Genomic DNA, 15,130 nt, shown 5'->3' with positions numbered 1-15,130 from the left:
CGTTGTATTCAGACAATCCTCACACTTTTAATTTTTCACATGCACACAGAAAAATGTGACCAGTTTAGCGTTTCAGTCGGCTGTAGGGTTTAAAAGCCGGCACTCACTTGTAGATAACTCATGACCTCCAATGAAAATGTTAAACATTTTTTATTTTTTCTTCTGAACATTCAGCTCGGCAGTATCGGCTTTCTCAGCTGTTTCCACTCCTATCACAGGCTTCCGTTTTTCATCTAATCAAAATATTTGGTTCTCCATCACTTGCTTCATGATGCCATTTGTTTTGGACACGATTCAGACAGAATTTGTAATGGAAGATTTACACTCTAATATTTGTATTTAGCATTTTCTTTGTCCTGAGAAAACATTAGAATGATTATCTCTGCTGGTTGACTGATGTTGCTGTGAGCTGCTGAAGCTTCCGGACGATGCTCTTCTGGCCGAGCCGGACGTGTAGCGCTCTCCTCTCCCTGTGGCCGAGATTTGCCAGAGCTTTTGGTTCCTCCATCACCCTGAGATCGGACTCCAGGTCCTCGGCGAACAGGTTCAGCGTGAAGCCCGCAGCCGTGTGCAGCAGTCGCTTCCACTGTGGTGTCAAAGCTGAAATTCCCTCGAAACTCATAGCCTGGGCCGCTCTGGAATCCTCCTCGTCGCCTTCGTCTTCCTCCCAGCCTTCGTTCTCCTGGAAGTCTCGAAACTCCTCTTTGGTCATGCATATCACCTGGAGATGGACGTTTAAAATGTTTGACTGGATATTAAAACCTGTCTTGTGCAGATTGTGACCTGAGGCATAACCTGCATTCCTTGTGTGTATTTATTAATACCTTGATTTCATAACTAGTGGCACACTCGGTAAAGGTTATACTTAAGGTATATAGGCTTAACTTTCTTAAGATTTTGTTACACAAAGGAATTTAACCAAGTCAGGGTTATTAAAGGCATCTCAGAAGGCTTTTCTGGACTTGGAGAAGAAGGTTTTCTGCTTGTTCTAAACTACAGTGTGAGGAACATCACCGAAAGCTCCATTTTTGTTTCGCAGGATAAAAGTAAGAGCCGTTACTCCACTGAGACACGGACAGTTCTGTCAGGTGTGTTTGAGATCTGATTGACGCTGCTGATGAATGAGACTCGTGGTGTGTATGACTTGCCACGTTACCTTCAGTGTGGTGTAGAGCTCTGTATCTGTCAGAGAACCGCTCTTCCCAAAAACAAAGACACCTTTCTCCTGGACTACGTCCATGTCGCACAGCATTTTCCATTTGTCCACCAGGAGGCGCTGCTCAGCTTCGTTTTGTATTGCTGTGAGGAATGAAATAGAAACGGTGAATCAGGCAATGTCTAACGGTGGACCATTCTGCTATATAAAAATCTATTATTGGGTGATGTAATGAAACATGTTACCAAGAACACATTTTATCTGATGACCTTTCTGTAACATGACTCAAAAACCTTTATTGCTCTTATGCTACAGCAATTTACACCGATCGGCCATAACACTGAGCAGTGAGAGGTGAAGTGAATAAGACTAATGATCTCATCATGGCACCTGTTAGTGGGTGGGATATATTAGGCAGTAAGTGAACATTTTGTCCTCAAAGTTGATGCGTTAGAAGCAGGAAAAATGGACAAGCGTAAGGATTTGAGCGAGTTTGATGTAGGGCCAAATTGTGATGGCTAGACCACTGGATCTCCAAAACTGCAGCTCTTCTGGGGTGTTAGCAGTCTGCAGTGGTCAGTATCTATCAAAAGTATCCTTTAAGTCCTGTAGGCTGTGATGAGTCAGGGCTGTTTTGGCAGCAAAAGGGGGAGCAACACAATACTAGGCAGGTGATCATAATGTTATGTCTGATCGGTGTATCAACAGATACATCAATACCTTTTTAAACGAGCTCACGACAAACTTCTGTCTTATGTTTCTCTTAATTTACAACAAATTGTCTGGACACTGAACCTGCACCTTGTTCAGCCGCTTTATAGACGGCGGTCACGTGGACATCGGCCGTGTCGTTGGTGTTGGTGGGAAAAGGCTCGGCGAAGCCATACATATGCAGCAGCTGCCAGTTGGCCATCTGACCGTACGTGTTGAAGATCTCCTCACCCTTCCTGATAGGCCGAACTGCCACCATCTTCAAACAGTCCTACAGGAGAGACAAGAAAGGGAGAGAGAACAGAAGATCTTAAGTCTGAACTTGGCTTTTATTTCTATTTCCTGCCAAGTGTTCTATTGCCTGAAAGTTACGACAAATAATTAAAGGTGCATTAGGTAAGATCCTTAAATCAAAAACTAACGGTGGATTCAAACATGGATTTCAATACACACAGCTCAGCATGTTAGCATTGCTAGCTAAGTCAGGCTGCATGAAAACATTATAACAAATCAAAATATCAAAACACAAAATATCGCTGCTTTTTTCTTTGTAGAGAAGATATCTGTATGGGAGAAGTTTTCATCTTGGAAAAGGGTTTCTGGTATTTATTCAGGTTTTACTGTTTCTTGTTCCGTTTTTTTAGAAGCACAGCATGATTTATTTATTTATTTGCTCTCAGGAGGATTATCTGGCTGTTCCGGGCACTTGTCGAAGGGGTAAATGTGTGTTGGGATTGTCTATAAAGTCTATGAAGCCCATCCAAACACAAACAAGCCATTTGCAGAGGAAACACTGAAAGTGTACATCAGGCTTACTGCTGTGTACTCTAAGTTGGCGTTGTGATTGGACACGTGGTTGAGCATGTCCGCCATGGGCACCATCATCGGGGGGTTGGGATCTTTATCCTCATCCTCATCATCATCCTCAACCGGCTCCTGGAAGCTGAAATGAAAAGAGAAGGTTCAGGAGGTTATGAGCCAACATCGTCATATACAGTACGTCATCTCCATCTCTGGCTCACCTGTAAGCCATGACGAAAGCTACGAGACTCTGATAGAGCTCCAGAGTGTGCTGCTTGGGGTCCCACAGCTCCGGGTGCGAGCGCATGAAGGGCAGAACCGTGTCGTTGTACTCCTTCTGGATGTTGGTCAGGTCCGTGTCCACTGCCTCAGGGATACCCGTTCCCTTCAACAGCTTCTCCCGCTCCTCCTTGGACCTTAGACGTTCCAAACGGGGATATTTTTTCTTTTTTTTTTTGCCTCAATGCCACTCACAGAAGGAAACAAGGATTTATTTCTTACAGATTTCTCAGATTATCACGTTTGTTTAAAGTTACAGATTTACCTCCGGGTTTTTTTTTCCAAAGATTTTTCATATTTTTTTTTTTTACACTTTTTCAGATTAATCTCAGAGATTTATATCAGATTTACCTCAGATTCATCTAGTTTCTTCACATTTTTTAAATTTTTTTTTTTTATTTACCTCAGATTTACATTTTGCTCCACAAATTTATCCCCAATTTAGGGGTTTCTTTACAGATTGATTCCTTTTTTTTCCCCCAGATATCTCCACAAAGTTACCTTAGATTTTTCTTTGATTTTTAAGAGAATATTTCCATGGATTTATCTCGATTTTATCTTGGGTTTCTTCTGATTTATCCCAGACATATCTCACAGATTTTTTCATCGGGGACACATGAAGCCAGCAAATTGAACGTTACAGACTCCTGCAACATTCATAAGCGCTATCTGCCTTCCTCTTCGTCCTAGACGCTCACTGATACCTGCAACTGATACCTACAACTGACGAGCGTCGCTGTTTTTCACAGATTTTACCTCAGCTATGTGACTCAACAATTACTCTCAAGCTAGATGTCATGATAGCGCTTGTTTAAAAAAGATGTTTTAGTATAAGCACAAAATCACATTAAGATACGTAAATGAATACGTACACGCATACATAAATACTGCCACCCTTCAAGAGAAAACAGTTGCTCAGTTATCACACACACCGTGTGAAACAACATTCAGTTCATTTGTTTAATAATAATTCAAAGCTCTTTACCAGAACATGGGGTGGTCCAGCTTCCTGAAATCAGGCCAGAGGCTCAGATAGGGCTTCCAGTGCGACTCGGCCGAGGTGTACTCATACATCAGCCCCAGGAGGAGCGGAACCCAGCCGGACGGGCTCTCCAAACAGTTCTGTCCTGAAAATGAAGCCGATTAAAAAGTAGAACATCTCTGTTAAAACGAACTTGACCTGAATATATCCAGTGCTCTACCTTCTTCAAGAACCTTCTTGATTTTGGAAGTGCCAGGATGTAAAAGAGCACATCTTGGGATGGAGAAGAGGACGTGGCCTTCCTCTACGTCTTCTTTAGCGAGCATGCCATAGTCTGCTGCTGTGCCTTCTTTACTGAGGTAAACCTGCAGTAACAGAACAGCGGTAGTTCATACCGTGTGGGCGTTATATTACAAGTGTTCTCCTTATCATATTGTAATGTCTTTACGGACAATAAGAGCTCAAAAATTCCTACTGTAATTGGTCAATAGGTTACAATTCTGATACAAGTTTGCTCGAGTAATTTCTGCATTCATCATGCAATCCTTGAACAGTTTTAGGATCCTCAGGAGTCACAGCGATATTGATGATTGATTTTGTCTTATCTTTTTTTTTATTTTTTTTACTTCATTCACTTTACTGGTATAATCTTATATTACACCGATTTCCAAATGCATCCTACTCACACTCAAAACACTTGGTTTCTGTTACCAAAAGGTTCATTAATCAATGCATCAAACATGTGCAGCTTGCCTTGTTGCTGAGGTTCAGCTTCACTTCATCACACCACATGAGGAAGTTCTCCAGAGGTTCATCCACACTGCCGCCTGAGCATCCATCCTCCCGCTAAATCACACAGCAGCACAATCAAATAAGAGCTTTCCTGTCGTAACACATGCAATTAAGTGCAAACAGCAACAGACACTCTCACTTAGACATTCCAGCTCAGTTTATTATCCCAAACATAACGAGTGTATACCTTCGGTCTCTTCGCGTCTGTCGCCATGTCGTTCGAAACAAATTTATTAATTAGGCGTTAATAAATCTAGCGCAGTGTTGTACACACTGCTAACGTGTTTACTAAAGTGTAATGGAAATATCAAAACTAATAGTTCATCTGTCAGAGAAGGAGATTCAATAACGCACTTTCTCGTCTCCATGTGAGTTTGAATGTGTCGCGTTTTGTTGACGTCACGCCGCCGTCTTACATGTTGGGGCGCCTTTTTTTGTTTTGTTTTGTTTTAGCGCCACCTTCAGGCCAGTTCAGGGCTCGTATCTTGTAACTGGCTACGCGCCTCTCTGAGAGTAGTGTGTAAAGCAGATCTTGTTCTTTCGTCCGAATAAGCAGTGATCCTGTGCCCTAGAAGTCGAGCAGGACAGAACGCTATGCTCTCTGTTGAAACAATATAGACATGGACAAAGTGTCCAGAGTCCAGATCTGACTCAGGTCCTTACCTGGTCAGTAAACGACGCCCCCTAAAAAAACCCCCCAAAAAACATACATACCCCCTTGGCAGCATTGATTGAATCCTGAGGTGTCTAGAAACCTCATGAAAATGTCTCCAAACTCACTGGACGGTGCTTCATCCTACAACAAATGAATTCTCAAGGCTAAAAACTGGACATTTATTGACTTGCCAAGTCAGTCACTTGATCTGCTGAAGAAAATGATGGTGACCCCTGAAACAAGCAGGAGCTGAGACTAGCAGAGCATCGCGCCTAGTGATGTTTACTAATCATTACAAATGCAAAGGCAACAAAATGCTAAATATTTGAGTCTCTAAGCTTCTAGTCTCTGGAAAATACCAATAATACACTCCTTTTCACCACCTGAGACTCAAAATGATGTGCTAAAAGCCTGTTGTGGGTGGTAAATTGGGGCAGTAATAGCTTGAGTGGTTAATGCCACTGTGTTGTTGATCAGAAGTTTAAGCCCCAGCACCGCCAAGCTGCCACCGTTGGGCCCTTGAGCAAGGTCCCCAACCCACCCTGCTCCAGAGGCATCCGCATCGTAGCTGACCCTGCCCTCTGACCCCAACCCCCAAGGATGGGATATGTGAAGAAAGAATTTCAACATGCAGTAATGTATATGTGACAAAAGTTAAAGACAACTTAACTTAAATGAGTGTCTGTCCCTTTAAAACACGTGGTACTTGAATCTGCTGTAATCTAATCTAAAAGCAGTGAGATATCTGATAATATGCCGTGTTGAAATGCTGAATTCCACCAAGACTAATATTGTACATTATGGACTTTTAAATTACTGCATTTTGCTGAACATTTACTGTCTATAAAGCTGAGCTGTAAGGTTACGCTGAGGTTGTATTTGTCTGTCTGGGTTTGTGCCAAAATTGCCTTGCATTTAGGTTATAGGTGGTGTCAAAGATCTTCCTGTTCAGAGATCTTTTCGTCATTCTGATATATGTAGATCTACTTATTTATCTTTTAGGCTTATGGGATATACAAAGCTAGATTTCAGTCAACAGGTCAACAATCCCATGAGCCACTGTGTAAATGATTGACAGGACTGACTCAGTGAAAGGACTTGCTGTAGCAGCTGTATGTAGGGCAGCAGTACAATGGTCATCATGCTGTGCTCGTTAACGCTTGTAGGTTTTTGCCTCTGCTTCTTCTACGTCTTAATCAGGATACAGAGGCCCAAGAACTCCCCCCCCGGGGCCACAACCCCTTCCTGTATTTGGGAATCTTTTTCAGCTGAACTCTGGAAATCCTCTAAAACACATCGAAAGGGTATACCATTATACTGTAGTAATTCTGATCTAAGAACAGAACGATGATTTTATTATAGAAATTGATTTATCTGTGACTGTATTATTATTATTATTTTTATTATTATTATTATAATTTTTGAATGGAAAATATTTCTATTAGGGTCTTGCATGCTTCAACATTTACCACAAGCAATAAAGTTACTGAGGAAACATTACTGTTGTGAGAAGATGTATTGAGAAATCTGATAAGACAAACCAAAGCACAAAATTTATATCTAACATCAATACTGAATTTGTGCAAGACCTCGTTCACACAGAAATGGTATTTTTTCCGTCAGTCACAAAGAAACTGCTGTCTGTGAGAAAGTGTGTTTTGCGAGTTTACATCCTCACATCGCCATCCTTACATCCTCTTTTGTTTCTGTTAAGATTCACATTTCAGTCAGTTCTGGATTAAACGAATAACTTTAAAATTCATACAAGTCTGTGTGTTATTCATAAAAAAAATCACCTTAACGCATTAACATTGATGAGCATCAATCATTTACTGGAGAGGATGGATTTACTTATCAATGAACACAGGACCCTCATTAAGAGAGAAAAAAAATTGCAGTTTTTCTGCCAGGTATTCTGAGTAAATTCTAGAGACTGTTGTGTGTGAAATTCCCAGAAGATCTGTAATTTCAACAAAATTCAAACCAGCACATCTGGCAGCAGCAACCATGCCACGGGTGAAACCACAGAGATCAGACATTTTGCTGTTTCAATGCTGATGTTTGTTTGATGTGAACATGGATGTGAACAGCCAGCACTAGATTACTCGTATGGTACATTCTTCTTCTTCTTCTTTGGGCTTTTCCCTACAGGGGTGGCCACCTATCCCTGTCTTCTGCATCCTCAACACTTGCACCCACTAGCTTCATATCCTCATTTATTACATCCATATACCTCCTCTTTGGTCTTCCTTTTTGCCTCCTTCCTGGCAGCTCCATGTCCAACATTCTCCTACCAATATACTCACTCTCCCACCTCTGAACATGTCCAAACCATCTTAATCTGTCCTCCCTAACTTTGTCCCCCAAACGTCCAACATGAGCTGTCCCTCTGATGTACTCGTTCCTAATCCTGTCCAACCGTGTCCCTCCCAAAGAGAACCTCAACATCTTCAGCTCTGCTACCTCCAGCTCTGACTCCTGTCTCTTCCTCAGTGACACTGCCTCTAAACCATACAGCATGGCCGGTCTCACCACTGTCTTGTACACCTTCAACTTGATTTTTCTATCACACAGTACTCCCGACACCTTTCTCCACCCACTCCAACCTGCCTGCACTCGCTTCTTTACCTCTTACTCGTACGGTACATTACTAGTATTATAATAATAATAATAATAATAATAATAATAATATTATTATTATTATTATTATTATTAATAATAATAATAATAATAATAAACGGCTGATTACGGTCCTGCGTGGAAGAAGCACCGGCGCTTTGCACTCATGAGCTTGAGGAACTTTGGCTTGGGGAAACAGTCTATGGAGAACAGGATTCTGGCAGAAATTGAACAACTTGTTGCAAAATTGGATAAACATGCTAGTATCAATACGCTATTTTATTTACCATGTTCCTGTTGATGATAGCCATCCAATGAAAGACTTCCTGCTTACATGTACAAAGAAATTTAAAATGGCATGTTGATGAACATAATTTGTTTTTATTTCTAGGAAGTGTCTTGTGTCCTCATACTTTGTTCCACGACGCAACATCAAATATCATCAACCTGATTTTGTCTGGAACTCGCTACAACTACAACGATGACACCCTTAAGAAACATGTTAAATTTCTTACCGAAAAGACCAAGATTCTTAATGGACCTTGGTCAATTGTGAGACATTTTATCATCACCTGGATGACTGGCTGCATGTGGAATATTGCTATTTCTCAGTAGAGGTTTGAACAAATAGCTAAAATAATATCACAAACAATAAACAAAAGACTCTCTTGCTTTTCTTGTAGATCTATGATACTCTTCCATGTGTGAGATCCTTGCCTCTTCCCTTTAAAAAGGCCTTTACATTCACCTACGCAATGGATAAACTGACAATGACCATGATCAACAATCACAAGACAACAAAAGTCAAAGGAGAGCCAAGAGATTTTGTCGACTGCTATCTGGATGAGCTTGAGATGGTATGTGTTTGTGTGGCCAGAAGGATTATTCTTTGAGTGTCCAATATTGCATGTTTAATTCAGTTCAGTTTTATTTGTGTAGGGCTTTTACAAGTAGACATGTCATAAAGCATCTTCCAGAAATTACAGGCATCTGGACATAGATCTAGAGTCATAATGCGTAAACCATTCAAGTCATTGCTCCTCTACAATTATATGCTAAGTGTGTTGAAAGATGTGAAGTATGAGCAGATTGGGAATAAGATTCCTGGTATGAGCACAGGACAGTCTTTATGATTACGGCAGCAGTGCATATGTATACATTGTATGTTTCCAGTTCATCCACTAAAGCAAGAGAGACATGGCTTTACAGAATTACCATTAGTAGAAAACTGCTTAAACTTCTTTAGGGTACCCATGTAAGACCATACACAGAAAGTGAATTAGAAATGCAGACATACACTATATTGCCAAAAGTATTCGCTCACCCATCCAAATAATCAGAATCAGGTGTTCCAATCACTTCCATGGCCACAGGTGTATAAAATCAAGCACCTAGGCATGCAGACTGTTTTTACAAACATTTGTGAAAGAATGGGTCGCTCTCAGGAGCTCAGTGAATTCCAGCGTGGAACTGTGATAGGATGCCACCTGTGCAACAAATCCAGTCGTGAAATTTCCTCGCTCCTAAATATTCCACAGTCAACTGTCAGCTGTATTATAAGAACGTGGAAGTGTTTGAGAACGACAGCAACTCAGCCACGAAGTGGTAGGCCACGTAAACTGACGGAGCGGGGTCAGCGGATGCTGAGGCGCATAGTGCGAAGAGGTCGCCAACTTTCTGCAGAGTCAATCGCTACAGACCTCCAAACTTCATGTGGCCTTCGGATTAGCTCAAGAACAGTGCGCAGAGAGCTTCATGGAATGGGTTTCCATGGCCAAGCAGCTGCATCCAAGCCATACATCACCAAGTGCAATGCAAAGCGTCGGATGCAGTGGTGTAAAGCACGCCGCCACTGGACTCTAGAGCAGTGGAGACGCGTTCTCTGATATTTCTACACTGATTTAATAACCAGACTTCAAATGTAATGTAAAGGACAAATAAAGGACAAAGTTCAGACTCTGGATGTCCGGATGAGCCATGAGGTAGAGAATCGCCGTAAGGAGCGTGTTGGATGTGGTATCAGTTCCAGCTACATGCAGATTCATGATATACACAATAAGTTGGTCTTCACTGAACGTGGATCCGTTGTCTCTCTATTAAACACAAAACATAACATAACAAAGTTCAGCATGATTAGTTATCAGGAATAAACAACAGAAAGGACTTCGATATGCAAACACAAACCTTGTCAAGCTCATCCAGATAGCAGTCGACAAAATCCCTCGGTTTTCCTGGGACTCTTGTTTCCCTGTGTTTGTTGACCATCTTCAAAGTCAAGGTTTTAAGTGTTTTGTAGTTGTCGAAGGCTTTTTTAAAGGGAAGGGGCAAAGATCTCAATATAGGAAGTGCATCATAGATCTACAAGAAAACAGGAGATTTGGCTGTAGTACAACTGAGGGTTAAGGGCCTTGCTCAGGGGCCCAGCAGTGGCAGATTGGTGGAAACTCACAACCTTCAGAGCAGTAGTCCAACACCTTAACCACTAAACTACTACATCCACATGTACATGCTTTTCCTAACATAAACTTAGGCCAAGGGGGTCACAAACTTTTGCACCCAGAGAGCCATTTAAGTGAAAGCTATCTCCAGTGATCACCTGTGTACAGATTTACGAATACAGAACGTGAACTTTCCTAAATTGCATTTACATTCATACAAAAAGTAATATATATATACACTATATTGCCAAAAGTATTCGCTCACCTGCCTTGACTCGCATATGAACTTAAGTGACATCCCATTCCTAATCCATAGGGTTCAATATGACGTCGGTCCACCCTTTGCAGCTATAACAGCTTCAACTCTTCTGGGAAGGCTGTCCACAAGGTTTAGGAGTGTGTTTATGGGAATTTTTGACCATTCTTCCAGAAGCGCATTTGTGAGGTCACACACTGATGTTGGACGAGAAGGCCTGGCTCTCAGTCTCCGCTCTAATTCATCCCAAAGGTGTTCTGTCGGGTTGAGGTCAGGACTCTGTGCAGGCCAGTCAAGTTCCTCCACACCAGACTCTGTCATCCATGTCTTTATGGACCTTGCTTTGTGCACTGGTGCACAGTTATGTTGGAAGAGGAAGGGGCCAGCTCCAAACTGTTCCCACAAAGTTGGGAGCATGGAATTGTCCAAAATGTCTTGGTATGCTGAAGCATTCAGAGTTCCTTTCACTGGAACTAAGGGGCCAAGCCCAGCTCCTGAAAAACAACCCCACACCATAATCCCCCCTCCACGAAACTTTACACTTGGCACAATGCAGTCAGACAAGTACCGTTCTCCTGGCAACCGCCAAACCCAGACTCGTCCATCAGATTGCCAGATGGAGAAGCGCCATTCGTCACTCCAGAGAACGTGTCTCCACTGCTCTAGAGTCCAGTGGCGGCGTGCTTTACACCACTGCATCCGACGCTTTGCATTGCACTTGGTGATGTATGGCTTGGATGCAGCTGCTCGGCCATGGAAACCCATTCCATGAAGTTCTCTGCGCACTGTTCTTGAGCTAATCCGAAGGCCACATGAAGTTTGGAGGTCTGTAGCGATTGACTCTGCAGAAAGTTGGCGACCTCTTCGCACTATGCGCCTCAGCATCCGCTGACCCCGCTCCGTCAGTTTACGTGGCCTACCACTTCGTGGCTGAGTTGCTGTCGTTCCCAAACACTTCCACGTTCTTATAATACAGCTGACAGTTGACTGTGGAATATTTAGGAGCGAGGAAATTTCACGACTGGATTTGTTGCACAGGTGGCATCCTATCACAGTTCCACGCTGGAATTCACTGAGCTCCTGAGAGCGACCCATTCTTTCACAAATGTTTGTAAAAACAGTCTGCATGCCTAGGTGCTTGATTTTATACACCTGTGGCCATGGAAGTGATTGGAACACCTGATTCTGATTATTTGGATGGGTGAGCGAATACTTTTGGCAATATAGTGTATATATATATATATCTGGTTCCTCTCTCAAGATTTCTGTAAAGTTGCTTTGTTACAGAGTCTCTATGTGAAACAGACTTGAACTTACCATTGCCCAAGTTCCATTAGCGAGCTTTGTGTTTTCGGTATACAGCCGAACGTAGACTTTAAGTATTTCGTCGCCGTAGTTATAGCGAATGCCGAACAACACCAGGTAGATGATATTTGATGCTGCATCATGGAACAAAGTCTGAGGATACAGACTACTTCCTACAAATAAAAAAGTCATGTTGATGTTTTATTTTTTGTTACTTTGCAGAAGACTTTAATTGGGCAGCTAGTATCTGGAGAACATAATACAAATATTTTGTACCAGCATATTTATCCAATTTTGCAACAAGGTGTTCAAGTTCTCCCAGAATCCTGTTCTCCATAGACTGTTTCCCCAAGCCAAAGTTCCTTAAAGTCATGAGAGCAAAGCGTCGATGCTCCTTCCACTGAAGACCATAATCAGCTATTATGATTCCTGTTTGGTTCAAAAGATGAAGCTTTTTATTTCTCACATATATGTTACAGCAGAGTGAAATACTTTTCTTCACATTTTGTTAGGAGGTTAAGGGTCAGAACACGGTGTCAATTATGATGTGAAAGGGTTCAGGGCAGTAGCGTAGCTATGTCACCTGTCAGTCAGGCTCACCCAGTCAGTTGCTTGCTACAGAAAAGATTGCTTTGACTACGGTGATTGCTGGATGGCTTTATACATGCCTTTGTCCGTATTAGGTTTTTTGGCACGTCATATGTTACTTCTATGAGTCAATTTTGGGTACTTTCTGCGCGAGATCGCCCTCCGGTTTCGAGGAAGAATGAAACGTCTCTACGCTCATGCCACCCCTCTCCCTCCACACCGAGCACATTTCACAGAGGGTCACCGAAGTTTAGTTGCACATTAAACTAAAGTTTACAACTTACTAAAGTTTGTGTCAAAAAGACGTTGTGTGCAGCCGGAGGAGAAAGATAATTCTGATGTTCAGGAGCCATGAAGCTCGAGTAGTAAGGAGCTCTGCTAGTGTTCATTCACCTTTTACTCCATCACCAGCAGCACTTTATTCTCCAGCGTGTACCTCCCCTACACACCAGTGTAAAAGTAAGCCAATCTACATTTTCCTACTATGTAGTTGTATAGTCATTGTTGTTCATTTCATGTGGTTTATATGGCCATTGAGCTATATATCAGACAGTTTACATACTGTCCTGCTGATTTGATAATGGTGTTGCGGCGCGTCTATCAGATGTTCGCGCATGCGCGTGTGTATGTATGTGTGGTGTGGCCGCCGTGCTCATGCTGTTCTTATTGTTATGCTCTTAACATTGCTTACGATGACATACAAGCTTATGCTCTGATTAAATGGTGGTTTGCATTCAAGCAGGTGTAGTTATGTTGGCTTATTTTCATAAAAGATGCATTTCAGGCTAGGCCCACCCAATTTTCTCTGGGCCCACCCACATTGTGATTCCTGGCTACGCTAGTGGTTCAGGGCCAACAGTAGCAGCTTTTGGCAATGTCAGGACTTGAACCAAAACCTCCTGATCAGTAACCCTCATTTTATTGAGTTGCTCTAACAGAATGCCAGATATAGATTAATTTATAGATTAGAATTTTTTTACATGAGCTGTAGTACACTCCATCCAGACTACATAAATTTAACAAGAACATTTCACCCATTTGCTTTAGATGTGGCACAAAAGAAGGGACGTTTTTGCCTTCTACTTGGTTGTGTTCTAAAGTGAAGATGTTTTTTAGAAGAAGAACTGAGTGCAAGATGCCTTTATTATCGACACACATACATTACAGCATAGTGTAATTCTTTTTTCACACATCCCAGCTGAGGAAGTTGGGGTCAGTGCGCAGGGGCAGCATTGATACAGCGCCCCTGGAGCAGGGAGGGTTGCTCAAGCGCCCAACAGGAGCAGCTTGGTGGTGCTGGGGCTAGAACCCTGATCCTCCAATCAACAACCCTTAACCACATGAGCCACCACTGCCCTAATTTTTAGATGCAAGCATGTGATATTATATCAAAGATTCATGGAATTGATTTTCCAGAGGCCCCAGAGGTGTGTTTATTTGGGTAATTTTACCAGCTCTAACCTTGGACACCACCAGGCTATTAATCTGACTGAAATCCTGTTCATGAAAGCTAAAAAATGCATTGCCTTGAAATGGAAAGTGGACACTGATGTACCAGTTGGATTGTGGTGGTCAGAGGTATTAAGGTAAAAAGAGTTGTTGTAATGGTGCATATAATAGAAACATGACACAATCTGGTGGGATGCATACCTTTTAGTCACAGATCTCACCTTTTCCCTCAGTTATATCCTTGATCAGGTTGTTTGGTCTTCCTGAAAAATCTGCAGCCTTGTTCACCAGAGCTTCTCTTATGGCTGTTAAACCGGTCAGGATGACGGCTGGTTTCGTCCCGATAAACAGGCTGTAAACGTTTCCATATTGCTTGGCAAACTAAACATAAGATACACACACAGCAAGGGTTATTTGAGACAATAAAATATATACATGCATTAAAGAATTTCAGGACCATTTTGCTGTCACAGATACAAAAAGAAAGATGGACGACTACAAAATTCTGACGGACAGAAATTTGAATCTCTGAAAGACATTTGTTTTTAGGTCATTTTAGCATGGGTTAGCTTGCAGACTTACTGATGTATAGATAAACCCGCAACCGAGTCAAATGCAGGAGTGTGGTGTGGTTGGAAGTGGCGATTTTTCAAAATAAAACACATATAATTTCAATTCTATTCAAAAAACTTTATTTATCCCCAGCGGGGCAATTTAAGGCATGCAGAGTAGCTAAAAAAGTAAACGTAAACATCTGTATAAAATATCTGTAAATAAATATAAATTGTTTAAACTGTGAAAATAGTCACTGCTTAATAGCCAAAACAAAAGAAGAGGAAGAAGAAAGTAGAAGAAGGTGTAATAGATGGATGCATATATTTATAAATGAAACTTAAAGTGAGGATATTTTATTTTATTTATATTTTAAGTTATATAAAATGATAAGTTTATTGTTTCTTTGCAGCTAGGTACTGGTCTGCAGCCCAGTTTCTGGGTACCCCTGCTCTAGGGTATTGTCACGGAGGCTCCTACCTCAGCCTCGCGACCACGCCCTCAATCACTGGAGTTCTGACACCACACCTGACACTCATTATCACTC

General features: G+C 41.9%; 2 protein-coding genes across 2 annotated transcripts; one reads left to right on the top strand and one right to left on the bottom strand.

Moving 5' to 3' along the window:
• Positions 1–133: 133 nt before the first annotated feature.
• On the bottom strand, positions 134–5,106 carry setd6 (SET domain containing 6, protein lysine methyltransferase). Its single transcript, XM_058396889.1, has 9 exons — positions 4,909–5,106; positions 4,683–4,775; positions 4,150–4,294; positions 3,933–4,074; positions 2,890–3,084; positions 2,684–2,810; positions 1,958–2,138; positions 1,157–1,299; positions 134–721 (listed from the first exon to the last, which is right to left on the bottom strand). Exons 1-9 carry the CDS (start codon positions 4,933–4,935, stop codon positions 377–379), a joined length of 1,398 nt encoding a protein of 465 aa, XP_058252872.1. The 5' UTR covers positions 4,936–5,106; the 3' UTR covers positions 134–376.
• An 887-nt stretch (positions 5,107–5,993) lies between these two features.
• On the top strand, positions 5,994–15,130 carry LOC131357694 (cytochrome P450 2F2-like). Its single transcript, XM_058396892.1, has 4 exons — positions 5,994–6,680; positions 8,387–8,547; positions 8,679–8,852; positions 14,996–15,130. The coding sequence occupies exons 1-4, from the start codon at positions 6,509–6,511 to the stop codon at positions 15,038–15,040; spliced, it is 552 nt and encodes a 183-aa protein (XP_058252875.1). The 5' UTR covers positions 5,994–6,508; the 3' UTR covers positions 15,041–15,130.

This window comes from Hemibagrus wyckioides, linkage group LG08, assembly GCF_019097595.1.
Source record: "Hemibagrus wyckioides isolate EC202008001 linkage group LG08, SWU_Hwy_1.0, whole genome shotgun sequence".
Taxonomy (NCBI): Eukaryota; Metazoa; Chordata; class Actinopteri; order Siluriformes; family Bagridae; genus Hemibagrus; species Hemibagrus wyckioides.
This window is presented reverse-complemented; position numbering and strand designations above follow the sequence as displayed.